General features: G+C 42.2%; 1 protein-coding gene across 3 annotated transcripts in view; it reads left to right on the plus strand.

Moving 5' to 3' along the window:
- The window catches only part of LOC142491530 (coiled-coil domain-containing protein 17-like), a 75,333-nt gene that overhangs the window by 11,324 nt on the left and 36,128 nt on the right, over positions 1–27,881 (plus strand). For all 3 annotated transcript variants that reach the window (XM_075594237.1, XM_075594247.1, XM_075594254.1), the window contains exon 4: positions 14,279–14,408. In XM_075594237.1, the coding sequence (XP_075450352.1) occupies positions 14,279–14,408 (130 nt within the window). The remainder of the gene's footprint in view (positions 1–14,278; positions 14,409–27,881) is intronic.

The following is a 27,881-nucleotide window of genomic DNA, read 5'->3' on the forward strand; positions in this document are numbered from 1 at the left end:
TAAGATGATGTCAGCAAAACCAAAAATGGCTGCCATCACATGGTTCTAGAACCAATAGGATTGGGGGTCATCCAATTAATCCTACAAGGGCATTGATTAGTGCCAAAAATGTAGTCAGGTCTTCACGACTACACTTCCAGATGAGCAGGACATCATCTATATACCAAAGCCATACATCTATGTTCTGTGTGTGTGTATAGCTTCAGAAAAGATGCTAACCTCCTCCCACCAAGCTAACTATAGATTGGCATAGGTTTGTGCACATGTCGTGCCCATGGCCATCCCTTCTATTTATTTATTTATTTATTATTTTTATTTATAAAATATTTTACCAGGAAGTAATACATTGAGAGTTACCTCTCGTTTTCAAGTATGTCCTGGGCACAGAGTAAAACAAATAATACATGGTTACAAATACAGTTACATAAATGAACAAGGTATACATTTATATACAAGACATTGCATGCACAGTTAAAGAAAATATATATTATGAGCTTATGAAACAGTTACAGACCAGATTAAAGTGTGAGACAGCCTTAGATTTGAAAGAACTTAAGCTGGTGGTGGATATGAGAGTCTCTGGTAGGTTGTTCCAGTTTTGGGGTGCACGGAAGGAGAAGGAGGAACGTCCGGATACTTTGTTGAGTCTTGGGACCATGAATAGTCTTTTGGAGTCTGATCTCAGGTGATAGGTACTGCATGTGGTAGGGGTGAGGAGCTTGTTCAGGTAGCTGGGTAGCTTGCCCAGAAAGTATTTGAGGGTGAGACAGGAAAGGTGAACTTTGCGCCTAGACTCTAGTGATGACCAATCTAGTTCTTTGAGCATTTCGCAGTGATGTGTGTTGTAGTTGCATTGGAGAACAAAACGACAAATTGAATTGTAGAGGGTGTCAAGTTTGCTAAGGTGGGTTTGAGGAGCCGAGCCATATACTATGTCTCCATAGTCAATAATTGGCATTAGCATCTGCTGTGCAATACGCTTTCTGACCAGGAGACTTAGGGAGGATTTGTTCCTGTAAAGTACCCCTAGTTTGGCATAGGTCTTGGTTGTCAGGGTATCAATGTGCATCCCGAATGTTAAGTGGGAGTCAAACCATAAGCCCAGGTATTTAAAACTAGTGACAGGTGTTAGGGTGGTTTTAGCGTTGGTTCTAATCAGGAGCTCAGTCACTGGAAGCTTTACAAATTTAGTCTTGGTCCCAAATACCATTGTTACAGTCTTGTCAGTGTTTAAAAACAGTTTGTTTTGGGAAATCCAGTTTTCGAGTCTCAAAAAGTCAGACTGAAGTATGTGTTGAAGGTCAGAGAGGCTATGGCTGTGTGCATACAGGATTGTGTCATCTGCATACATGTGTATTGAGGCTTCCTTACAAGCTGTGGGAAGATCATTAATGAACACTGAGAAGAGTAGGGGCCCCAGAACAGAGCCTTGCGGGACACCACAGGTGATATCCAGGGGGTTGGAGTTAGAGCCTGAGATGGACACATGTTGGGATCTTCCTGATAGGTAGGACTGAAACCAGTTTAAAGCATGTTTCCCTATTCCAGAGCTCTGGAGTTTGTTAAGCAGGATAGCATGATCAACTGTGTCAAAAGCCTTTGCAAAATCTAGGAATACTGCACCAGTGAGTTGTCCCCGTTCCATTCCACACTGGATTTCATTGCAAACTTTTAGCAGGGTAGTTACGGTGGAGTGTTTGGGACGAAACCCAGACTGGAATTGGCTAGGGAAATTTGTCTTGGTGTAGAACTCGCTTAATTGGGAGTGGACACATTTTTCCATAACTTTGGATAGAATTGGGAGAAGTGAGATTGGCCTGTAGTTTGAGACAGTGTTTTTGTCCCCACTTTTGAAGATTGGGACAACTCTGGCAGTTTTCCAGGTCTTAGGGATATGGCCTGCAGACAGGATAGAGTTGACTATCGACGCAATTGGTTTGGCAATGGCTGGGGCACCAAGTCGTAGGAACCTAGATTGTAGTAAGTCGGGTCCACATTGGCTGCTTAGTTTTAGTTTGAGGAGCGCTTGTGTAATCTCCTCTTCAGATACTGGGCTAAATTGAAAATTGTGGGCAGTGTTGGGAGGGGGTGGGACTATAGGGGTACTCCCAGGATGAGATTCAGGTTTGGGGTTTGTGCTGCGTTTCGCTAATAGGTTAGTGGCACACCCCACAAAGTAATCATTGAATGCATTTGCAATGTCAGTGGGGTTTGTCAGAGTAATATCCCCCTTAGTGATATTACTTGGTTGTTGATGGTTAGGAGGCTGGAATATATTGTTGATAACCTTCCAGAAATTAGCTGGGTTTGATGTATTCTGGAGGAGATTGTCAGAGTAATATTGTGCTTTTGCATGCCTTGTTTGCCTTGTGCACACGTTCCGCAGGCATCTGTAGTGATTGAGATCCTTGGTAGTGCCAGTTACTTTGTAGCTTTTCCACAAGGCATCCCTGAACTGGTAGAGTGCTATAAGGTCAGGTGTAACCCATGGAAGGTGGGCCCCCCGTACCCTTATTTTGCGTAGTGGAGCATGGGTATCGCAGAGTTTTAAGAACTCGGATTGGAAATAGTCGAGCGCAGAATCAGGGTCGGGAATTAAATCGATTCTGTGCCATGGGCAGTTGGTAAGGTCATCCAGAAACTGTTGTGGGTTAAAGTTTTTAAATGTTCTAGTTAGGAGAACTTTGGGGCTTGAATGGGGCGGTTTAATTTTCCTTACACAGTACACTATTGCATGGTCACTGAAAATGTCAGGAAGGATGCCAGAGGATTGGATTCTGCTGGGGTTTGAGGAGAGAATCCAGTCTAGCAAGGAATGGTTATGCGACTTCAGGTTTATTCGTGTGGGTTGGGAAATGAGTTGCGATAGGTTAAGTGACTTGAGTTGTATCTGGATTTTGTGGTTTTTAGGGTCAAGCCAATTGAAGTTGAAATCCCCAAGAACTAGCAGCTCACTCTTCTCATTCAGAGAGGAAATGGAGGCAAGAAATTGGGTGATATCAGTCAAGGATTGTGGAAGGGCTTTAGGGGGGCGGTAGATGCCAGCAAGCAAGATGGGCTTAGAAAAGGGGAGGCAGATTTTGCCAACTAGAGTTTCAAAAGAGGGTGGACTTGGTGGGCAATGTAGCAGTGTAAATTGTAAGGTGTCTGCAATATAAAATAACACCCCTCCTCCTCTCTTTGACCTATCTCTCCTAAAAATGGAGTATCCCTGAATGGCGATATTTGCATCAGGGGTTTTAGAGGATAGCCATGTTTCTGTAAGAACGATGGCTTTGGGTTTATGCATAAGGCACCATGCCCTTAGTTCGTCTAGTTTGGGCAGCAGGCTCCGGATGTTTATATGGGCGACAGATAGCCCTTTTTGGAATTTAAAGGTGGAATTCTCAGGGGCATGGGACAGAGCTGAAATGGGAGGACCTGGGTTAGTTTCAATATCACCTGCTAGAGAGAGTAATAGTATGAGAAGAAATTTGGGTAGTTGTTTACAAGTTGTAAATTTGTGGTGTTTTCCATTTGAGTGTGCGGTGGTTGGTGTGCTGGTTTTTAGAGTTCTCCACCAACATTCAGTAGATAGTGCAAGGCTTTTGAGTAGTCCAGGGTGTATGGTGATGTTGGGTGCGGGCCAGGATGGAGGAGTTTGTAGTGGATAGAGGGAGTAACATCTCCATGAGGCCAGGAGAAAGAAAAAAGTTAGAAGACATAGCAGGTTCATGATGCCAGAGGTAGGCAGTGTTGCATGGAGCTGTTATGAGCAGAGTGAGTGTGTGCAGACTAAACAGCAGGGGTGAACCTGTACCTTGTCATGTGTTTTGCTGCATTGCAATGCTAGGGTCAATTCAGGGTTTCAGTGTTTTGTGCAGTCAGTTTTGGGAGAGGCTGCAGTGAAAGAAGTTGTAAAGGGGTGGGGGGTTAAACTATGCAGGCTAACAAGCATGGGATCATAGTGTGATCTGAATAGCTTACCATTTGTTGTCTTGAGTTAAAGAGTTTGTAGAAAGAAGCAGTCCCCAGTCACCTCTAGTCAAACTGTAGTCTAACTGTATCACTTAAAAACCTCACTTTAAATGCCTCACTGCCTAATGCAGTTCTATCTGTAGATAAAATTTTCTATCAAAGAGAAAGTAATTATGTCATAACGTAAAGTCAGGAAGCTCACAGACAAATTGATTATGCGTTCCATAATGTAAACGTCTATAGGATAGAACGTGCTTAACAGCAATCCGACCCACATCAAGTCTGATGCTAGTATAGAGAGATTCCACATCCAAACTGACTAGAAGGGTTCCTGCGTAGATACAGATGTCATTTAAACGTGTGTGGACATCTTTGGTATCCCTTACATATGAGGGGAGAGACATCACAAAATTCCTTATTACTTTGTCAATGTAGACACTGTTTTTTTTGGTAAGTTATCCCATTCCAGATACTATTGGTCTTCCCAGGAACTTTTCAGCATTTTTAGGTACCTTAGGGATACTATAAAAAGTTGCGATGGGGGGATATCGAACCATCATGTAATCCAGCTCTTGCTGGGATATTACCTTGTCCTCTAGACTTTGTTTTAAAATGGTGGCCAATTCCTTTGAGAACATTTCTGTAGGGTCTTTTTCCAGGAGCTGGTAGCAATTGCGGTCATTCAGTAACCTCAGATTCTCTGCAACATAACTTTCTGTTTTTTTGTAGAATGATGTTCCCACCTTTAACTGCAGGTTTTATTGTAACTTAGTCAATCTCTATCAGTTCTTTCAAGTCTAATCTTTCCTGTGGACTCATGTTCGAATCTCCTCTGGTGGTATGTAGAGATTCAAGGTCCTTAGTGACTAGATTGACAAAGTTGGATATGTTTGCACTTGAATCGAGATAAGGTGTAAAGTGACTCTGGCTTCTTAATGAGGTATGTGGACTATATATATATATATATATATATATATATATATATATATATAAAAACAGAAAACTACAATAAGCGCAATCACAATTAGACTAATAATGATATTTACCACATATATAGGAGGGTATACTACCTCACAATCTAACTTTCCCTGATTAAGTCTGCAGCCAAAAGGTCTACCGCTCCACGGGCTGGTAAAAAAGGGATATCCAAACAAGAGTGACCTAGGCGCAAGTAAAAACAAGAAAAACAAACATAGGGTAATACGTTCAAACAATTGGTCTACTGGGGGGTACGATATGCACTTACAGCAGGTAGAATAAAATCAGGCCTTGTATCCACTCTGGGATCAGGAACAATGAATGAAGATCTGGAACAGCCAGCAGCAACTCATCTACAGGAATCGTATCCTCGTGTGAAGTATCACCTCCCCTCTCTCACTTCATGATGTCACCGGAGCCGGACTTGACCCGGAAGCGCTCGCTCGCGCTGTCTCCTTTTCCGGTGCAGCGGCGGCGGCGTGTGAGTCCTCTCAAAAATATGAGGTGATACAAATGAGCTAAAGGATTACAACACCCCCTAAGGATCCAAGCTACAAATAATATAACTAAACCCAAAAGAAAAAATAATTAAGTATATACAATGAATAAACTTATATACACAATAGTGAACATAAGAAAAAAATAATACAGTATATCTTAAACCAAGGGGGAGACACAGGGGAAAATAAGATGAAAAATACTCAAACCCTGTGCAGCAATAACCACAACGCTGGTTTGATTGAGCATCCAGTACTGGCTTTATTTTTCTTCCTATATAGCTATGTGTTTTGCCCTTTTGTAAGAATCCACAGGAATGTTTTGCACTCATGTTTTTTGATATTTTCATTATTTTTTGGTTATTGCTTTAAATGATGCTTTAAAAATATATTTACTTGCATAAAACAATACCCCCTGTGTTTAAGGCTTACATCAGGGACGGTACTCAAAAGCATTGTACAAACAGTGAAGGAAGGAAGCTGCCATTATTCTCATGTGTGTGGTGGGTCAGACACGTGTATGGAGGGTCCAAGAGAGTACGCAAACAGGAGGGCAGCCCCAACGCATGTTTCGTTGAAACACTTCCCTGGCGGGCTTAAGGAGGAGGCGGCATAAGGATGTATATATACACCGCCTCCCCGTGATGTCAGGCAAATAAAAAACGAGCAGAGCGGGATCATACCAGTTGATTCAGTCATTCAATCAGATAGCAGGAACAGGCTATTTCCCAGCTGAACTCGGGCAGCCCAGTGAGCGTACACATTCTCTATGTTAGACAGGTTTATATTCAGGAGAGAAAAGTGTTTGATAGAGTCTGAGATAAAATAACATAGGTACAATGTACCATACAAATTGCTCGGATTCAGTGGATATACAGTGCTAAAGATATTATTATTGATTGCAATACTAAGCAGAGAATACATCCTGCAGAAACTTAAATACTGCCTCATTTTATCCAAAAGAGATTATGATACAGTTATGCATACCTGTAGTCACAAAGCAACAGATCCTATAATAAATGCAAGAGTCCAGTTGACACAATCAACACTAAATGCTAAGACTAAATGTGTTTCATTTCCAAAGCAAATAAGTAATTGTATTTCTTAGCAAATGCATATAATAAAGCATATTTGAGAGTTAATGATGACACATGGAGATTCCCATACATGATACATTAGTAAAGTAAACATTACTCCCAACAATGTTGTTGAATTTTAAATGACAAGTGCTACATTATTAAAATGAAAATGCAAGCACAAACTGTACAGTTACTGAGCTCAAAACTGCTCATAATAGACAAAATGTTCTGCTCTATGTCCTCCAACCAAAAAATGCAGAACAAGATGGATAACGGGAAAGTTGAATATAAAGAGACACAATGTACTAATTTATACAGCCTAAAGGGTATAACCCATTCTATACTGGAGTATTAAAGAGTAATAATGTATCAGAGAATGGTGCCTGCACAATATATACACACACACGATAAATACCATACAATATTATAAAATCAAGTGGCAATATATCCAAAAATAATAGTAATGGTATATAATATAGAATGTTAAAGTGGAATGATGGGTGAAGAAAACCCAGATGGAAAAAAAAGGAGAGATAAACCTAAACCAAGATGCTGGTATCTACGTATTCATTAAAACCGAGTGGTGAAAGTGTGCCCATGTTATAATTCCATGATTATTAAATCTATTATATATACTATACCTCTGTACTTTGAGTGCAAACTATAGGGATTCTCATGTGAGGACTCTACCTTACATAACTGTCTGTTAACTTAGTTAATATTGTCCCTTTGCACCGTTGTATTTTCAATTTTATATAAACCTATAAAACCTATAAAACGGCATTAGGGTTTGAGCGGTTGGTCAAACTTTAGTGGCATGTTATAGATCCAAAAGGATTTCCTGATGTAGATGGACTTAAATCTGTGTCCCTCCCAATCGATTGTGGGAGAGATGCTCAAGTTCCACAACACTGAGACTAGCTGGATCCCTATAATGACAGGAATCAAAATGTCTAAGGACACTATATGTAAGAATACTACATATATAATAACACTACATATATAATATAACCTAAATCTGGCTACCTACAACTGCCGGACTCTCTCCAGAGAAGTAGTACTGCAAGAACTGGAAGACAAACTTGAAAAGATTAAATGGGATATTGTTGGCCTTCGTTTAGTTAGACGAAAAGAGGCCTCATTGAGCTCAAAAGCAGAGACCTATTGTATTACAGAAGACAACAAAAGAAATTCTCACCACAAGATCATTATGGGAGATTTTACTACAAGAAATACGAAACATCAGTTCGTAAATGGTTACAGTAACAGGAATGAATAGGGGGAAAGATTGGTAGAATTTGCAGAATGTGAAAACTTATACATCATGAATTCATTCTTCAAGAATAATCCAAATGAAAATGGACATGGAATGGACAAAATGGAGATAAGAATTAAATTGACTAGGTCCTTGTAACAGGTAATCAGGTAATGTAACAGATCCCTGTTCAGGTAATGTGCCTCTAATCCAGCAGTGTGGTGGTTAACTGCTGGTAGTCAATTAACAAACACCACTTGCCTGATTAGATTGCTTAGAAAAGCCTGTCTTTTGAGACAGGAAGGGAGACTCCTTAGCTCACACCTGAGCTGAACTTGGAGACAGAGCAGAGATTGTCATTGACTCTCACAACTTGTGAGACTGACATGGGGACATTTGTCTTGAGCCCTGCCAGAAGAAACAGCAGAACTGCTTTCAAGACACAAGGGAAACTTCTAAACCTGAATGCTGACAACCCCTGAAGAAAAGGTAGCAACCAGGAACAGAGAAGATTTTCCCTCCAGACAACAAGGAAGGACAAGCTGACCACAAGACAAAGGGGACAAGATTCTAACCTGGAGCCTGACATTTCCTGTGCACACAAGGGTGCGGTTCCAAGAGAGCAGAGAAGCTTCCCCTACAGCAGCCCAGCTAACAGATAAGACTTACATGTATAAGACTTTTTATATCTGTTCATTTCATGCTATATGTTTGGGACTGGGAGACATGCTTATCTAAAGGGAGTTGTGGAATGTATAGTATTTCACTAGAAATACTCCCAAGTGAATAGAAGCTTTGTTTACCCCTTGTTTGGATGGTTTCCTGATGTTAAGGAAACAGGAGCAATAAAAGCCTTATTTAATTTCACCATAACCAGTCTCCCTTGCATACCTCTGTGAGCGTCTGCCTAAAGTCCTAACTAACAAGAAACACGTGATAGAAGATTGCATACTGTAGTCCTTAACAGTTTTTAAACCAGGAGTGATCACCGATTGGTTTGCTACAGATTTCATCTGAATGCGAAGTTGAAAAGAAGTAAACAAATAAAAAAAATAAGACAAAAACAATTGTCATCAATAACTTCAAGAATAACAGCAGAGAATTTCAACCAGAACTGAAGGAATCACTAACAAAAAAAAATGGACAAGAGGAGATGACAAGAAATTAAACAATCCCAAGACGCAAGAAGTAGAAGACATGAATATAACTCAAGATGTAAGAATATGTAACTGTGATATGGTGAAGAAGATCATTGAATAGAACGAAAGCTTAAACAAGACCAGCAGCGTGGTTAGGAAGAAGCAAATAATTCCATCACAACAAGATGATGGAGCAGCAATGTGTACTTATAAAGAGAGTTGCAGACTTTTATATGAAATTGTACGCGAACACAGATAACACAAGGCATAATCCAGCAGAGGACAAGCGAGAAGAAATCCCCAATGATGTACCATGTGCCCTTCCAGAAGAAGTGGCAAAAACAATAAAATCCATGAAGAATGGGACTTACAACTGAAATTCTTTACATGCTGCTTGAAGAACAGGAAAATTCCAGAGTAATGGAGTAATGCCATAGTTTTCCTCATCCACAATAAACGAGACTAAGAAAACATCAAGAACTACATACCAATCCATCTAGTTCCAATCACTTGCAAGATTTTTATGAAGATATTCATTAATCTTGCGTGTCCTGGTTGTGTGACTGGTTAATTTCAAGTGCTAGTTATATTAAGTGTGCAGTTAGAACCAGAAGCAGTTTGAACAAGGAAGGGGTTAAACAAGGTATAGTAGTATAGTGAAGTACAGTTTATTGTTAGTACTTATAAACTTCATAGTTGCAATAATGAGCAGGATTGAGAATGCCACTCAATGTACATCTTGCCACATGTATGTGCACGTGGAGCAGCTGTTCCAAGGAGCATACCGCTGTGAGTAGTGTGAGCAGGTGGTCTCTTTAGAGTCAGAGATTGCTGATCTGAAGAAAAAACTTGCAATATTGAGGGACATTGACAATCTTGAAAGGGGTTTACTGCTCACTGAGCAGGCCCTTGCTTTGAATATTGGAGCAGATGAGGAGCAGGTAGGTAGCTGGGTAACAGTTAGAAGGGGAAGCAGGGGCAAGAGTAAGAGGCAGGCAAGTTATGAGTTGACCCATCCCAATAGATTTGCCACATTGAGTGAAGATATTGGGAGTGTAAGGGAAAAATGGCAAGCTGGGGGTGACGGATTCCTCTAGCAGCGAGGTGAATAGTTCCTTCAGCACGAGGGGACTCAGGGTGCTCAGATACCAATAAAGATTGTGGTGGTAGGGCACTCCCTTATTAGTACGGTAGATAGGGCAATCTGTTGCCATGACCGCATAAACCGAACAGTTTGTTGTTTCCCGGGTGCTCGGGTTCGGCACATGCGGATCGGGTAGACAGATTGTTGGGAGGGGCTGGGATTGACCCTGCGGTCTTGGTACACGTTGGCACCAATGAAAAAAGTTAGAGAAAGATGGAGGGTCCTAAAAAATTATTTCAGGGATCTAGGCCAAATGCATAAGGCAAAGACCTCCAAGGTAGTATTTTCTGAAATACTACCAGTACCATGCGCTACCCCAGGAAAACAGTCAGAGATTAGGGAGGTTAATGCATAGCTAAGAAAGTGGTGTAAGAAGGAGCGTTTGGGGTTTTTAGAGCACTAGGATTCCTTTTCTGAGAGGTGCAATCTTTATGCTAGGGGCGGATTGCACCTCAATGAAGAGGGATCTTCTATGTTAGGGGGGAGAATGTTAAAAAGGTTGGAGGAGATTTTAAACTAGGTTGGTGGGGGGAGGGGAATGAAACAGATAACGAATTAAATAGAATAGATGAGGAAATAGCAAGGGATTATGGAGGTAGAATGGGGGCAAGTACGAGTTTGACAAGCAGCGGAACACGCATAGTAAATACAGATAATACTAGAAAACTTCTCAAAACAAAACCAAATTGGCGCAGAAAGGAAGGATCAGATAAGATAAAAGTACAGGTTGAAAAAACTTAAATGCATGCTTGCTAATCGAAGAAGCCTGACAGATAAAATGGGAGAGCTTGAATTAATAGCTGCAAGGGAGCAGTATGATATCATAGGCATTACTGAAACATGATGGGATTAAACTCATGACTGGACAGTTAATTTAGAGGGTTATTCCCTTTTTCGGAGGGATCAAGCAAATGGAAGAGGAGGTGGAGTTTGTTTATATGTTAAACCGGATCTAAAACCTATTATAAGGGAATATGTTTATGATGAAAATGTAGAGACCGTGTGGAGAGAAATTAGCAGTGGAGGTAAAAGTATAAATTTAATGGTTGTAAGGATATGCTATAAACCACTAAATATCTGTGAGATTGAAGAAGCTAAAATACTTTTGCAAATGGAGAACGCATCAAAACTAGGTCATGTTTGCATAATGGGTGATTTTAATTATCCAAGCATAGACTGGGGCAATGAGATTACATTACAACAAAAGGAAACAGGTTTTTGGGGGTGCCTAAAGACAATTACAGAACCCAAATTATTGAGGAACCAACCAGGAGAGGGGCAATACTGAATTTGATACTTGGGTTCAACAAAGATCTTAAACTTTAGAAAGGCAGATTTTAATAAACTGAGGACTAGTCTACAAGGAATAAATTGGGATGATAGTTTTGCAGGGAAAAATGTAGAAGATAAATAGGCAGTCTTTTAAACATTGTTTGGAAAGCACACTTATCAGTGTATACCCTTGGGTAAAAAGTATAAAAGAAATAAGTCAAAACCAATGTGGTTAAATAAGCAAGTAGGGGAGGAAATGGAAAAGAAGAGGCAGGCGTTTAGATTATTGAAGTCAGAAGGGATGGAGACATTGTATCAGAATTATAAGGAATGTAACAAAAATTGCAAAATGACAATCAAATTAGCAAAAATGGATAATGAAATAAGGATTGCAATAGAAAGTAAGATCAACCCTAAAAAGTTATTTAAGTACCTTAATAACAAAAAAATGAGAAAAGAAACTATAGGACCTTTTCAGTGTGAGATGGGCAGGCAGATTATTGGAGATAAGGAAAAAGCAGAGGTATTAAACACATTCTTTGCCTCTGTGTTTACCAGGGAAGAATCAATTTCAGCTTTGCCTCAGGAGGAAGTCACAACCTCGATATTAATGAACAATTGGTTAACTGAGGAAGAAGTTCATAGGCGGCTTGATAAAATTAAAGTAAATAAGGCACCAGGCCCAATGGCATACTGCACCGACACACTTTATTCGAGCAAATACCCAGTATGTACCTGGCAGATACCTGGAATGCGCCGCTCCTCACCTCTGACAAGCCCCGTTGCGTTTGCCTTCCCAGCCTGGGTTCATGCCTGGCTGACGGGCGGCTGATCTGTTAAATGATAATGATTAGGATTTAATAGGCTGCAATGCTTCGCGTGTCTACCAGATGGCATAAATTCATGAATTGTAATGCAGTATATATATATATATACTGTGCAGTATTGCAGCCAGCGGGAATAAAATGCTTCAATCCCTGCCTGGAAAATACCTCAATGCACTCGGGCAGAAAACAGTCACAAACCTCAATACACCCGGGTATACCCGAATTCGTGGGACTAGCTGAGCTCGAATAAAGTGTGTCGCCAGTGTACATCCAAGACTTATCAAGGCGTTAAGCTCAGTAATAGCCGAACCATTATATTTAATATTCAAGGACTCAATTTCCACAGGCTCAGTACCACAAGATTGACGTAAAGCAGTTGTGGTGCCTATATTTAAAAGGGAGCTAGATCACAACCGGGGAATTACCGACCTGTAAGCCTGTCTTCAATAGTGGGGAAGCTACTTGAAGGTTTAATACGGGATAATATTCAGGAATACCTAATGGAAAACAAAATTGTTAGTAATAGTCTGCATGGATTTATGAAGGATAGGTCATGCCAAACTAACCTTATTTGTTTCTTTGAGGAGGTAAGTAGGAATTTTGACCAGGGTAAAGCAGTTTATGTGGTCTACCTAGATTTTGCAAAGGCTTTTGATACAGTTCCACACAAGAGGTTGGTGTAAAGAATAAAGCAAATTGGACTCAGTAACAATACAGTATATGCACCTGGATTGAAAACTGGTTGAAGAATAGACAACTGAGGGTTGTCATAAATTTAACTTTTTCATGTTGGGCTAAAGTCGTGAGTGATGTACCTCAGGGATCGATACTGGGACCCCTGCTTTTTAACTTGTTTATAAAAGACATTGAGGTTGGCATAGAGAGCAAAGTCTCCATCTTTGCTGATGGCTCTAAACTGTGTAAGGTAATAGAATCAGAGCAGGATGTAATTTCTCTCCAGAAGGACTCAGAGAGACTAGAAGCTTGGGCAGGTAAATGCCAGATGAGGGTTAATATAGATAAATGTAAGGTTATGCATTTGGGAAGCAAAGGATAAAGAGACTAATTAGAAATTAAATAGGGATAAATTAGGGGAATCCTTGATGGAGAAGGATTTAAGAGTGCTGGTAGACAGCAGGCTTACTAATAGTGCCCAAAGTCATGAAGTAGCTGCAAAGGCAAACAAGATCTTATCTTGCATTAAACGGGCATTGGATGGAAGGAAAGTAAGCATAATGATGCCCCTTTACAAAGCATTAGTAAGACCACACCTTGAATATGAAGTACAATTTTGGGCACCACTCCTTAGAAAATACATAATGGAACTAGAGAGAGTGCAGAGAAGAGCCACCAAATTAATAAAGGGGATGGACAATCTAACTTATGAGGAGAGACTAGTTAAATTAGATTTATTTACATTAGAAAAGAGGCGTCTAAGAGGGGATATAATAACTATATACAAATATATTCGGGGACAATACAAGAAGCTTTCAAAAGAACTATCCATCCCAAGGGCAGTACAAATGACTCAGGCCATCCCTTAAGGTTGGAGGAAAGGAGATTTCACCAGCAACAAAGGAAAGGGTTCTTTACACTAAGGGCAGTTACAATGTAGAATTCATTACCCATGGAGACGTTTTTCTTTGATAGTCAATATATAGAGATTACTTATGGTTCTATAATCTGCCTTTGAAAAGTGATGATGACCAAATGGTATATCTTTGTTACCATCTGTGTTGTTTGATATACAGGAGTATCCCTTTGTTGTATGATCTATCCCCATATTTACTAAGCAGTCTTCTGCCATCAGCCACCTTCTGGCACTGGTAGGCACCTTACAGACCATTGACTTGAAGTTATCTTATGGCAGAAGAAAGCTTCGTATATACACGGTGGATGTTTTTTTTTTCTAACATAGCATTCTGTGTCTTATTTTTTGCATTGGATAATGTATACAACATTCTTGGATTTGCAATGTTTAATGTTTTGCTTAAGTGGCAGACTGTACATTTTACCATTAACATTTATCAATATGGTGAATGGGAAAATGTACAAACCTAGCAGTATAGTTCTCTGTCACAGTGCTCTCTTGTTTGCCATTTTCATAACATATGCCTCATTTCTCTTCAGATAAGTGAATATCCTAAAGCAGACTGGGCACATGATCATGAAACACAGCTTCGTTATTTAGCAGAGGCTCACAGCAAACAGATCAATTACATTTTGGCTCAAAATAAACATTTGGAAAAGCAGCGAGATGGTATGGCAAGTACATTTCCCTCTCTTTTCATTTTATCTTTATAACTGTTTGTTATTAATGTTACTAAACATTTTCTTTAATTTAACAATTTAATCTTTAGTTCTAAGAGCCTTAAGAAACCAAAGTTTGCACAAATGAATGCATGTTTGTTAATCCTTTTAGTAAGTGCATCGTTAGGGCGACAGGTGACATTTTTACTTGACAGCAACTGTATTTTGTACAAGACAAATAAAGTTCAGAGCAGCGGTCACGTGATCGCAAGTGCTGGAGTGGCCGCTGCACTCTGGCCCTGTGGTTCCTCCAGCACTCAAAGGGTTAAACAACCTATTCACTAAATAAATATTACCAACGGTAAAACAGTAACAACAAGGCTTTTACAGCTGCAGTATGTTGGGAATATTTTTTATGTAGCCCATGTAAATGAGTAATTATGGCAAAATTACTTATTTACATGCTCTTTACTAAAATCCAATGCTCTGTAATATTGGGCTACGCCAAAAAATACTGTCGATTTTTTTTCACCTACCCCAGGCTAACATTAGGCCTATTTTGACTATGCAGAAAAGACCACTTAATAAGACCAATAAATACTGACAATTTTCCATCAAACCAAATGGTCCAACAATCCTGCTTCACACAGTGGCAAGTACTAGAAGCTGCTATGTGAGTGCTATCTGCCTCCAGATATGTCCATGCCACAACTTCCTCTCCATTCATATTACAACAATAATAATCAGCATAATATAGATGGTAAAAATATATTACGTATACAACAGAAAATCACACCACTCACTAGCAAACAATTGATATACAGGCATACCCCGGTTTAAGGACACTCACTTTAAGTACACTCGTGAGTAAGGACATATCGCCCATTAGGCAAACGGCAGCTCACGCATGCGCCTGTCAGCACGTCCTGAACAGCAATACCAGCTCCCTACGTGTACCAAAACTGTGCGCAAGCGGGGACACTATAGAGCCTGTTACAAATGCGTTATTTCCATCAGTTATGCACGTATATGACGATTGCAGTACAGTACATGCATCGATAAGTGGAAAAAAGGTAGTGCTTCACTTTAAGTACATTTTCACTTTACATACATGCTCCGGTCCCATTGCGTACGTTAATGCGGGGTATGCCTGTAGTGATAAAAGTATGAAAATAAATGATTGTGCCAAATTGCTTGAGATTGGCAATGGGTGCAACCTGTGTACTAGAGATTATTGATATCAAAATAGAGGAGCAGCTGTCTAGGGGTCAGCAAAATATCTAAAGAAAGTACATTTAAATGGTGCACACCTGGGCTATTAAAACTTAACATTTAATAAAGGATGAAATAATAAAGGACTACACATGCTGAATAAATAAAGTGACAATGTGTGAATATATAAAATAATACAATCACAGGAGGTGTGGCTGATTGTGCTAATGTCTGCTGGGAGAGACTTGAAAATCCCATTTCCTAAAGAGCTAGGTGACAAAAATCTACTAATCAAGAACCAAAATGTGGTGTGGTAGATATATGAGTAACACCTGTTGTCTCAATACTGGTTGTAAATGGTAAACCAGTGTGCTGTACTTGTGGTGTGCTGTATTTAGTGCTCATTCACTATGCCAATTACATAGTTGTAAAGTGGCTAGACAGTTTGTGGGTGGCTGTATACATAAACAGCAATTACCCAAGGAGAGATTGTGGACCATAAGTCCCATGTGAGCACTTTAAATAGTCAGAGAGTGTTGCTATATTATTATAAGTCCTCGTCCAGGCTGAGAGCAAGCGCACTCTCACTGGAGCACCGTGCCGTGAGAGCAGGGGTGATTAGTGTTCAGTGTAGTTGCGCATGCGGGGGCGTGCGGGGGGGGGCATGCTCATGATGCCACGTGAGCGGTTCACCATCATTGGCTAAACCACGCATGTGAACAGGGCAAGCATGACAAATTCAAAAGAATTTGTCTCGGCAAGCAGCTGAGAGCTGAGCGCGGAGCGCTCATGGGCACATGCACACGCAGGACAAACACATTGTATCAGCTTCATCTTGGATGCGACCTACGAGAGCATAGGTGAAGAGTAAACTTGGTAACCGATCAAGCTGTGTGAATCACATCGCAGCTCTAACTGGCTGCCTACAGTTAGCTCAACTGAGAGGTAGCAATAAATACCAATTGCCTGTCTGATAGTTCTAGTGAACATCTATTAAGAGCAAAGTAGATGTTGCTGATAGTAAAGTTTTGTGAATCACAGCACAGCTGTAACTGGCTGCCTAGGTTTAGGTCAACAGAAAGTAGTGAAGAAGTGTCAAGTGCCTCCTATATAGCTCAACTGAGCAGCTAAATTGATGGCAACAATGTAACATGGGCTTTTGGAAGCACTGAGAGAGAGCCCTTCTGCGCTCTGATTTACACAACTTGATCGGTTTCCAAGTTTGGTCTTCGTCTATGCTCTCTTAGGCTGTGGCCACGCTGCCGCTGAACTCGCTCATGCTTGAGAGTGGTGACGTCACCAACTCTCCAAGCATCAGCGATCAGCTGTCCTGCAATAATTTTAGAGCAGGAGCGGGGGGCGTTGCTGTTAAGGGAGGGGGCGTGTCATTGGCTGGATCGTGGCTGTGTGTGTCTGTCTGTGTGTGTCTGCCTGTCTGTCTGTGTGTGTCTGTGTGTGTCTGTGTGTCTGTGTGCCATCACAGACTGGGTCTTACAGGTAGTAACTTCAAAGTAACTTGTTTTTGGTAAATGGCCCCTGCTTCACTCACCCTATAATACGGACTTGGTTCTACCTACAATGCCTTAGTGACCCCGGGCATAGTCTCGGCAATAAAAGATTTTGTAACCAGAGCCTCTGCTTCCACCTCTCTCCGCTCCCCCCCTTCCTTCCACCTCTCTCCGCTCAGCCTATACTGCCTCTCTCTCCCCATTGGTCAGAGCAGGGTCATGTGACCCTGCTCTGCGGTCCAAAATCAAATTCAACAGTCTCCCCAAGCACCAAGCTGGGGAAAGCCTACATGCCTACACACGAGTTTGTGCCCGCCGCGTGAGCGGGGACGTGAGGTTTAATATTGCAATAAGTAACCTCTGCATGTGCCGCGTGCTCAGCGCGCTTAGCACTAGTGTGGACGCAGCCTTATAATGATATATCATAAAAAGGGGAGGGATCCTGCGGCGCGTGATTCCACTTGTGACTCCAGGACACATGAAATTAAAAAGAGAAAAAAAACACAATCAGGAGTGGTCAGGTACACAGCAGAATTTATAAGATTGGTCTTTGTAGGAAATACACTCACATTAACCAGTGATTCCTCAGTAGGGATAAGGAGACTTCCTGATGTTACCTCAAATTAGGAGAAAAGGGAAATATAGTGTAACACCATTTATTAAACAAAAAGTAAAAAGAGAGATTGAAAACTCACAAACAGACAACAGTTTATGGCAATGAGAAGGAGTGCATCCAGACTCCACAAGTCGCCCTCCAGAATCCCTGGCTGTCAGTGACACTGAAGAAGCTAAGCGCGAAACGCGTCTGACAAACTTTGGGCACTCCAGGCCACCGCTTTGAGAAGTTGTAGCTTCATCCGGCTTGGAGGCAGCACTTCGACTGACACGCATGCGCATGCACGAGAAGTGAGAGCGGGAGCTGCGGCAAAGAGGACAGTGAAGGGGGGAACCGGTCTGTGCACAAGTACCGGAAGAGCCCCCGTCGCTGACACATCTTTGCAGACCAAAACATCTTGAAAGCTGGAGCAGAACCCACACCGACAGCCAGGGATTCTGGAGGACGACTTGTGGAGTCTGGATGCACTCCTTCTCATTGCCATAAACTGTTGGCTGTTTGTGAGTTTTCAATCTCTCTTTTTACTTTTTGTTTAATAAATGGTGTTACACTATATTTCCCTTTTCTCCTAATTTGAGGTAACATCAGGAAGTCTCCTTATCCCTACTGAGGAATCACTGGTTAATGTGAGTGTACACTACAAAGACCAATCTTATATATTCTGCCTAACCACTCCTGATTGTGTGGTTTTTTTCTCTTTTTAATTTCATGTGTCCTGGAGTCACAAGTGGAATCACGCGCCGGAGGATCCCTCCCCTTTTTATGACTGTTACTTATAGAGGTTGGTGAATTACCTCTAAGAAACTCTGGCAGCAGGACTTCATTTTTGTGTGGGACTGAATTTTACTCTAATACCTAATACGGTTGGCGCTACTATTATTTCCCCTTTATAATGATATATATACAAATATATATATATAAAAATGCACTCTGACTATTTAAAGTGCTCACATGGGATTTATGGTCCACAATCTCTCCTTGGATAGTTGCTGTTTATGTATACAGCCACTCACAAACGGTCTAGCCACTTAACAACTATATAAGTGGCATGGTGTATAAGCACTAAATACAGCACACCATAAGTACAGCACACTGGTTTACCATTTACAACCAGTATTGAGAGAACAGGTGTTACTCATGTATCTAACACACCACATTTTGGGTCTTGATTAGTAGATTTTTTTGCCACCTAGCTCTTTAGGAAATGGGATTTTCAAGTTTCTCCCAGCAGACATTAGCACAATCAGCCACACCTCCTGTGATTGTATTATTTTATATATTCACACATTGTCACTTTATTTATTCAGCATGTGTAGACCTTTATTATTTCATCCTTTATTAAATGTTAAGTTTTAATAGCCCGGGTGTGCACCATTTAAATGTACTTTCTTTAGATACCCTGCTGACCCCTACTGCAGTCAGCTGTTCCTCTACAGTATTTTGGTAAAAATACATTACATGAATGTATTTTTTTTAAAAATATATTGACCACTTATAACCCCAAGTCACCAGCATGGCAAGGTCAATGCTTGCCAGCCTGGCTCCTAAGGTCTTCTAATGGGTTACAACATTTTTATTTTATTTTTATTAATGTTTTTGTTAGGAAGAGCTGTGTTTTTTGTTAACGTCTTTGGTACCCTAAAAGCCTGCAAGGTATTACTTTGCAATGGCTTGACAGACCCTCTGGCATGTAAGGGGTTAAAACACCTTTCTACCAGGGGGTTCTGCAACTGTTATTATCACATTACCCTCTGGTTGCAAAGTTTATCTATATTGGATGGCCATTAAATGAAATATTTATATTCACATCTTCTTTGTTACCTGTTGGCTTTTTATATACAATAGCCTCCAATTTTAGAAACATGATATCCCTCAGACATATCACTTTATTCCTAGGAGGCATTGCCCTATGGTTGTTAATTCGGTGTCAGGGTTCTGCTCGCCACAAACCAGGACCGGACCGCGAGGCTGAGGTGGGGTTGTAAAAGCACCGACCTGAGACCGCGCAGGCTGATCCGGATTGCGCAGTTCGTAGTCATATGTCGCAGGATCAGGATTGGAGAAGACAGCGTCGTCGTTGTACAAGCCAGGGTCAGAACAGGAGACGTCAGGATAAACATTGTCCATGCAGGAGTTCGGCAATAAGGAGATAGGAGAGACCCGCTTCAGCTTAGGAGCGCGGGGTTGGCCTTTGCGCGAGCGACGACCATGGCCCATGGTGCTGGTCACAGGAGATGGTAGGCAGACCAGAATAGCACACCGTCTTGCTGCACGGGTGCACCAGTGCTACAACGCAAAAGTCCTGAGCGGGCAAGGGAATCCACTGTTTCAGCGCAGGAACCAGGACACGGCCTCTCTATATTAGGGAAAGAGTAGGCCCCAGGAACCAGGAAGCTGTAGATACAGGGAAACCTCCGCTTCAGTGCAGGAATCCAGGAGACTGCAGAACGCAGGGACGAAACCTCTACTTAAGTGCAGGAATCCAGGAGGCTGAAGGACGCAGGAACGAAACCTCTGCTTCAGCACAGGAGAACAGAAGCTGAAGGACGCAGGGAATACCTCCGTATCAGCATAAGGGAACAAGCGGCTTGAAGGGAGCTGAAGGATGCAGGACGTAACCTGGAATCAGCATTGGAGAACAAGCGGCTTGAAGGAAGCTGAAGGACGCAGGGCGGAACCTGGTATCAGCAAAGGAGAACAAGCGAGAGCTTGTGGCAAAACAGTTGACATCCAGTTAGGACTATGCTCGGCAGGGAGCATTATGGGAAGACAGTACTTAAAGGCCAGCGGGCCAATCCCCGGCGGGGGTGTGAAGGTACTGCTCCTAATGAGTGAATGCAAGTATAGTTTGCAGTGAAAGGCTGCACAGCTGCAGTTGATACCAGAGGGAGTGTGTATTGCTTTGGTGAGTGAATCCAGGCTGCAGCAAACCTCAGGAGAGCTGTTCCAGAACTGCACCGGTCTGCAAGGTAAGGCAACCAGTAAACCGTGGAGCGGATTCCTTACAGTACCCCCCCCTTCACGCGAGACCTCCGGGCGAACATGAGCACACATAGAGTTGGAGGACCGGGAATTGTTGCTGAACCGTCTAGGATTGGGGTTAGAGTCGTACTCCAGAGACTCATGATTAGTCCTTAGTGTACCCCCACCCCCCGGTGAGAACTGTGGCCAGACAGGACCATCCATGGGCCTTGGGGACATTGAGTTGTTCCTAAAATTCTTTAGGTAGAAAGGGCATCCGTAAACGAGCAGTTCTTTGGTGAGTACAGTTCTAGGATATGAGATTGATGGAAAAAACATCCTTGGTACATGGCTCGCCTCGCGAAATGTCTTGGAAATCCAGGGCTGTGAAGAACCAGAGAGTTCCAGAGCAGAAACGGTAGAAGAACCCCCACTGAAAGTCCAGTCTTTAATAAAGGAACCTGAATCTAGGATCAGCGGCCCTGATAGTTGATCGAATACACCAGGAGGAACTTTGTAACAGAAAAAGTCTTGACTGACCACTGCATGTTGGAATTTGCGAGGAATTTTTCCTCTAGAAGGCTCCCAGGTAATGGTTAGTAAGGGTATAGGCTGGTTGGAAGTATCTCCCGGTATTGGTATGGAAGGTGACAAGGCAAGCAGTAAACCAGGCATAGGGAACGAAATCTTGGGATACGTACAGAGTATTTCCAACTGAGAGGAAATAACAGGGGCAACCGAAAATTCCGAGGGACAAAACCATGGTTTAGCAGGAGCAGAGAAGCAAACAACAATAGAGCTCTCCAATACTGGGAAATCTTCATTGGGAGATAATATTGTCAGTGAATCAGGAATAGTCCTTGGGATCTTCAAATCAGTAGCTTGAGAAAAAGGCAGAGCCAGGGTAGTGGTGGGAGGGAAGCTAACATCAGAAGCTGAAGTCTGTACCTCAGTGACAGGGCCCTGAGAATCAACAAGCAGCAAGTATGAACTATGAAAACTCTTAGTGACAGGCACCTTAGGAGTACAAGGAGTCTTTTCCGAAACTGCAATGGCCCTAACCACAGGGGTACCTAACCTGACAAAAACATGAATTGGTGTGTTTTCTAGTGCAAAATCTCTGATCACAGGACTCCTAACCGATAGTGAGGGTGTCTGGGTTTGATTAGAGAAAAAATCAGATGTATTGATAAGTGACTTAGAAACAATTACTGAGGTTCTAGATTTGCTGGACATGTGAGAAAAAATACCCTTTAAGACAGGAGTTTTCATCTCTTCCCAGAGTAACCCCATGTTTGCTGGGGCATTTTTAGACACAGTACTGAGGGACTGGGTTTCAGCAAAGGCAGGACAGCTAAATAGCTCAGATTTAAACCCCAGGACTTGTAATATATGCATGGTGACCTCAGACAGTACTAAGGAAGTGACCACAGATATGCTGATCCCTGGAGAATTAGCCTGGACAGAGAAATCAGGGGGACCCCCAATCAGGATACTCCTTGTAGGAAGAGCTTCAGAATCAGAAGGAGAATCATTACCTCTCAGAGTCTCAAAACTAGAAAGACACAATTCAGCGAAAAGGGAAACAGTGTGCAAGCTTTTTACTAATCTATATGAAAAAGCGTCACTTTTGGGAGAAAACCGTGCGTCAGCAAACATTCCTGGGAACATAATATGAACCCCAGGAGGGACATACAGACTACTGTATGCTTTTAACCCTAAGCTTAAAGAGGAGGAGAACTCAGACAGTACACGGGGGTGAATCATAACTGTACTGGTCTCTGAAGTAGGTATTTGGTAAGGAATGTCTGGGAAACCAGAAATTACTGCAGACTCCATAATGTGGGAACTATGCGCTGAAGCAGGGATCACCGCTATGTGGGCGACAGGCTGGTTCAGCGAAACACCTGGGAGAAGGAACTCTGCGAGCAAGCTTAGGGAAAAACCTGACTCCTGAATACATTTATCAGGAACCAGAACTTTAGCCGAAGTCTCCGGAGACGAAACTGCGGAAACTTGAGCTGAAGCATGGGATTTATAGCAAAGAATATCTAGGGACTCCGTACGGTTATGTGAATCCCTCAATGCAACCTCTGCTGTCTGACTTGTGGACTCATTCTCTGAGGCTAAAACGAAGGCATTAACTTGGAGGCAGCAAGAATTTACAGGGGTTAATGCAGACAATGCCTGAGAGTAAAACACAGGAAATTTTTTCTCTGTATTAGGAGAGACAAGGGATCTCTCCTCTCGAGCTAGGGGCGTGACCGTGGCTGGCAGAGAACAGGGAATTATCAAAGGAGACTCAGAGAGCTGCCCCTCAGGGGTTAATACAGAAATGACCCTGGGAACAGAACTTAGGGATTCTTTCTCTGACGGGGAAAGTACACAGGACTGCCTAGCAGAGTTTAAAGCTGGAAAACCCTGAAGAGCTGGAGTGACAGATTCGGAGTTAGAAATAGGGGAACAAAGGGACTTATTCTCTGATAGTAGAACCTTAGTGTTGGCTAGTGAAACATATGTATTCTCCAGGGGAACCTCACAGGACTGCTCAGCAGGGGTTAAAGCTGGAAAACCCTCAAGACCTAGAGAAAGGACTTCTGAGCTAGAAATAGGAGAACTAATGAACTTATTCTCTGATACAAGAACATTAGTGCTGGGTAGAGCAACATAAGTATTCTCCAGGGGGACCTCACAGGACTGATCGGCAGGGGTTAACGAAAACATATCATTGGTGTCAGGGAACCCGGGCATACACTAAGGGCAAGGATCCGTGGTAGACCAGGGATACAGCCAAGCGGCAGCGAAGCTGGCGAGGGGAGGATCCTGTTCCTTTATGCAAATGTCCAATGTCATGGAAAGGATATGGAGTGTTTTTTGGGCATCAGCCAACATGAGGAGAGGGTCCTCTTTTGCTATATAAATGTCTAAAGACAAGGCCAGGGAAGAGAGTTCCTTTTGGGCGTCGTCCAATTCTAAAGGGTACACATTCTCCCAAGTTAAAGGGTAACCAGGAAAGCAAATACAAGCGGCCAGCGATTGTTTTAAGTCCCGGAGGCGGTAAACCTTCATCATGAGATCATTACGGCATTTGTTTTGCAAAGGGGTTAAACCTACAAACACAATCAGATCTTCAATCAGGGGTATTATCTCACATAGAAATTGGTATTCAGACTGGGACTGGTTTACAGGCTGGGACAGGCTTTCAGACAGAAACTTACCAACCCTCACCACAGGGCGGTCCGAGTTTGTGCGGCCGAGCATACTGTCAGGGTTCTGCTCGCCACAAACCAGGACCGGACCGCGAGGCTGAGGTGGGGTTGTAAAAGCACCGACCTGAGACCGCGCAGGCTGATCCGGATTGCGCAGTTCGTAGTCATATGTCGCAGGATCAGGATTGGAGAAGACAGCGTCGTCATGGTACAAGCCAGGGTCAGAACAGGAGACGTCAGGATAAACATTGTCCATGCAGGAGTTCGGCAATAAGGAGATAGGAGAGACCCGCTTCAGCTTAGGAGCGCGGGGTTGGCCTTTGCACGAGCGACGACCATGGCCCATGGTGCTGGTCACAGGAGATGGTAGGCAGACCAGAATAGCACACCGTCTTGCTGCACGGGTGCACCAGTGCTACAACGCAAAAGTCCTGAGCGGGCAAGGGAATCCACTGTTTCAGCGCAGGAACCAGGACACGGCCTCTCTATATTAGGGAAAGAGTAGGCCCCAGGAACCAGGAAGCTGTAGATACAGGGAAACCTCCGCTTCAGTGCAGGAATCCAGGAGACTGCAGAACGCAGGGACGAAACCTCTACTTAAGTGCAGGAATCCAGGAGGCTGAAGGACGCAGGAACGAAACCTCTGCTTCAGCACAGGAGAACAGAAGCTGAAGGACGCAGGGAATACCTCCGTATCAGCATAAGGGAACAAGCGGCTTGAAGGGAGCTGAAGGATGCAGGACGTAACCTGGAATCAGCATTGGAGAACAAGCGGCTTGAAGGAAGCTGAAGGACGCAGGGCGGAACCTGGTATCAGCAAAGGAGAACAAGCGAGAGCTTGTGGCAAAACAGTTGACATCCAGTTAGGACTATGCTCGGCAGGGAGCATTATGGGAAGACAGTACTTAAAGGCCAGCGGGCCAATCCCCGGCGGGGGTGTGAAGGTACTGCTCCTAATGAGTGAATGCAAGTATAGTTTGCAGTGAAAGGCTGCACAGCTGCAGTTGATACCAGAGGGAGTGTGTATTGCTTTGGTGAGTGAATCCAGGCTGCAGCAAACCTCAGGAGAGCTGTTCCAGAACTGCACCGGTCTGCAAGGTAAGGCAACCAGTAAACCGTGGAGCGGATTCCTTACATTTGGGAGGCTATTGAGTCTGTATGGGTAAAAGTAGAGAGGGCTGCAGAAAGGTGAGAAGTGTCTATTGCGTTTAGATTATGAAAAGGGCGAGAGGATGGTAAGGGGGAAGCAATGGCAGAAGGAAGAGTGAGTGAGGGAGGAAAAAAGGAGGTGAGGTCAGAGATGATATATTGTGTGTTGGTTTCTAAATCACATGAGCCATAAGGTGTTTTCCGACTCTGGAAGGTGTTTTATGCAATAGCATAGCTTGGTAAATATGGGCCGTAATGTCTCCAAAGTAACCAATTGCTTTGGAGTGTTTTCTTTTGTGATAAGGCTCTTTGTAATCTGTTGTATATACTGTTATTTGTTATTTGTTGATCCAAACTTTTGTTCCTGTTTGGTTTGAAATTATGCTGTCATTATTAGCAATAAAGATAAATGAAAAGAACAAGAATTAAAAGATACATTTCAATATAAACTGACCCAAAAATACCTGAGAAAGTTAGTCAATTTTAAACATGACCTAATAAATGTTGATTTTCTTCCTTGTGACAAAACTCTTCTTGAACCTAATCCCACTCATAAAAAAAACCACAACACCATAAATTGGGTTAAATTGACAACAACGTGTATTCAAACACTTTTAACAATACAGCAAAAAGCCCTGGCTGCAGAATTCACCCCCACCTTCTCCCCAAGAAGCTTCCTTGTTCCCAAGACCACCCACCTGCTCCCACCATGTTCATTCCCTATATTTTGGTTACTGTGCATCAAGCTCCCAAACTAGCCATTTTGGCTCCTAAATTAAGATTATTATTTAAAATATGTGCTGATTAACACCAGTCCAAATATTCTTAGAATTCATTTTGTACAGCTTCTTTTAGCACAAATGTAAAGGGTATCCATCTTAGGGTGTCTCTAACTGTAATTGCTCACTGATATTTATGTATCACAGAAAACAATTTTTTCGAGATAGTATTAAAGCAGCAATTTTTTTTGCTATTGTTATTATTTTTCAGAATCTGGGGTTCTTTGAAGCTGATTCACACTATTCCTAGCTCCAAGGACCTTGAGTGTATTCAAACCATTAGTCTGAAACGCAACTTTTTTGGTTTATTACCTAGTGAACATTTTCTATACTTTGTGAACCGTTTTACAAATGTCATAATCATTGAATCCACAAGTTAAGAGATATATACTGTACTGTATATTTGTGGGTTCCTGATGATACTTTCCGAAAACATGCAGACATTTCTATTTATTGTGTTTTAGGAACTATCTAACTTTATAACATAGTGAAACCACAAAAAGAAAAAGCCACCATCAAAACTTTTGGTGCACAGCTATTAAGGATTAACCAAGGAATTCACGTGTTTTTTTTTCTAAGTATGGGCTGTTTTGGAGTCATAGAATCCCAACTCTCCTGAACTGAGAGAGTGTTGGAATCCCCGAATCCTAGAGGTTGTGCCTTGAATATAGGAGCACTAATCCAAGAAAGAGACAAACCCAAACCTTGTTTTTGCCTTAGATTCTGTTCAGGTACGCTTCTGCCAATACAAATATACTTGGAGTGGTGTGGGTGGTGGGATCTGAGCTCAGAGGGCAGTGATGATGAGAGGGGTAAGAGGGAGTCTCCCCTTCCAAAAGGACCCCCCAAACCCTCCCCAAAGGGTTTAACAGCAGCTCGTTCCAGGCTCTATATTCAGATGCCCCTTCAGATCCTATTGCTGCGCTAGAGGTGGTAGGGACAGTGCCCATGTCACCCACTCGCCCTCATGTCATCTCCTTCTTCCATCACCAACTCCCCCATGTCACCCGCTCTCCCCTTGTCACCCACTCTGCTATGTCCTCTCCCTATGCACTCTGACCCATTGTCACTCACTCTCTCTTGCCGCATGTCACCCACTCTCTCCCTTCTGCATTTCTCCAGTTTCACAAAGTGGTTTCTGGTGCTCCTGTTTCTTTGAGTAGTCATTTTTCTATATACTGTGCAAGAAAAGCATGCACATTCCCAGCAAAAGGTGGTTGTTGAATGATCAGTGTTTTAGCCAATGAGCAGGACATTTCTATTGTGTTAAGAGAAAGGTCCTGCTCAGAGGCCAATTGGCTGACTACACTTGATGCCCGTTGGCTGCCTTGTATTTGAACTTTTTTTAGGATAGATAATTATATCAAACTCTTATTTAGGGAGGGCAGAAGCCTAATTTGCTAAAAAAAAAAAAACATTTATAGGAACTTAACAATATACTTATTTACAATTGTTTAGGAAAAATAAGATAAAAACAAACTTTTGGCTATATATATATATATATATATATATATATATAATAAAAAAATAAATAGATGATACCGTTCTGTGGCTAACGAAATGCTTTTATTTGTGCGAGCTTTCGAGATACACTGATCTCTTCTTCCGGCGATGTTACAATGAATGAAGCAAAAGGTATACTTAAAAACAGTGTCTCTTGGAATGTTATCTGTGCTGTTCCTTCCCCCGGTGTGGATGTGTTTTATGGCTAGAGGTGTCAAAAGGTAGCCATAAAACACATCCACACCGGGGGAAGGAACAGCACAGATAACATTCCAAGAGACACTGTTTTTAAGTATACCTTTTGCTTCATTCATTGTAACATCGGCGGAAGAAGAGATCAGTGTATCTCGAAAGCTCGCACAAATAAAAGCATTTCGTTAGCCACAGAACGGTATCATCTATTTATTTTTTGATTATTGAAGCTCGGCTAACACGGTACTGATACCTCTACATGTATATATATATATATATATATATATATATATATATACATACACACACACACACACACACACACACACACACACACACACACACACACACATA

This window comes from Ascaphus truei, chromosome 1, assembly GCF_040206685.1.
Source record: "Ascaphus truei isolate aAscTru1 chromosome 1, aAscTru1.hap1, whole genome shotgun sequence".
Taxonomy (NCBI): domain Eukaryota; kingdom Metazoa; phylum Chordata; class Amphibia; order Anura; family Ascaphidae; genus Ascaphus; species Ascaphus truei.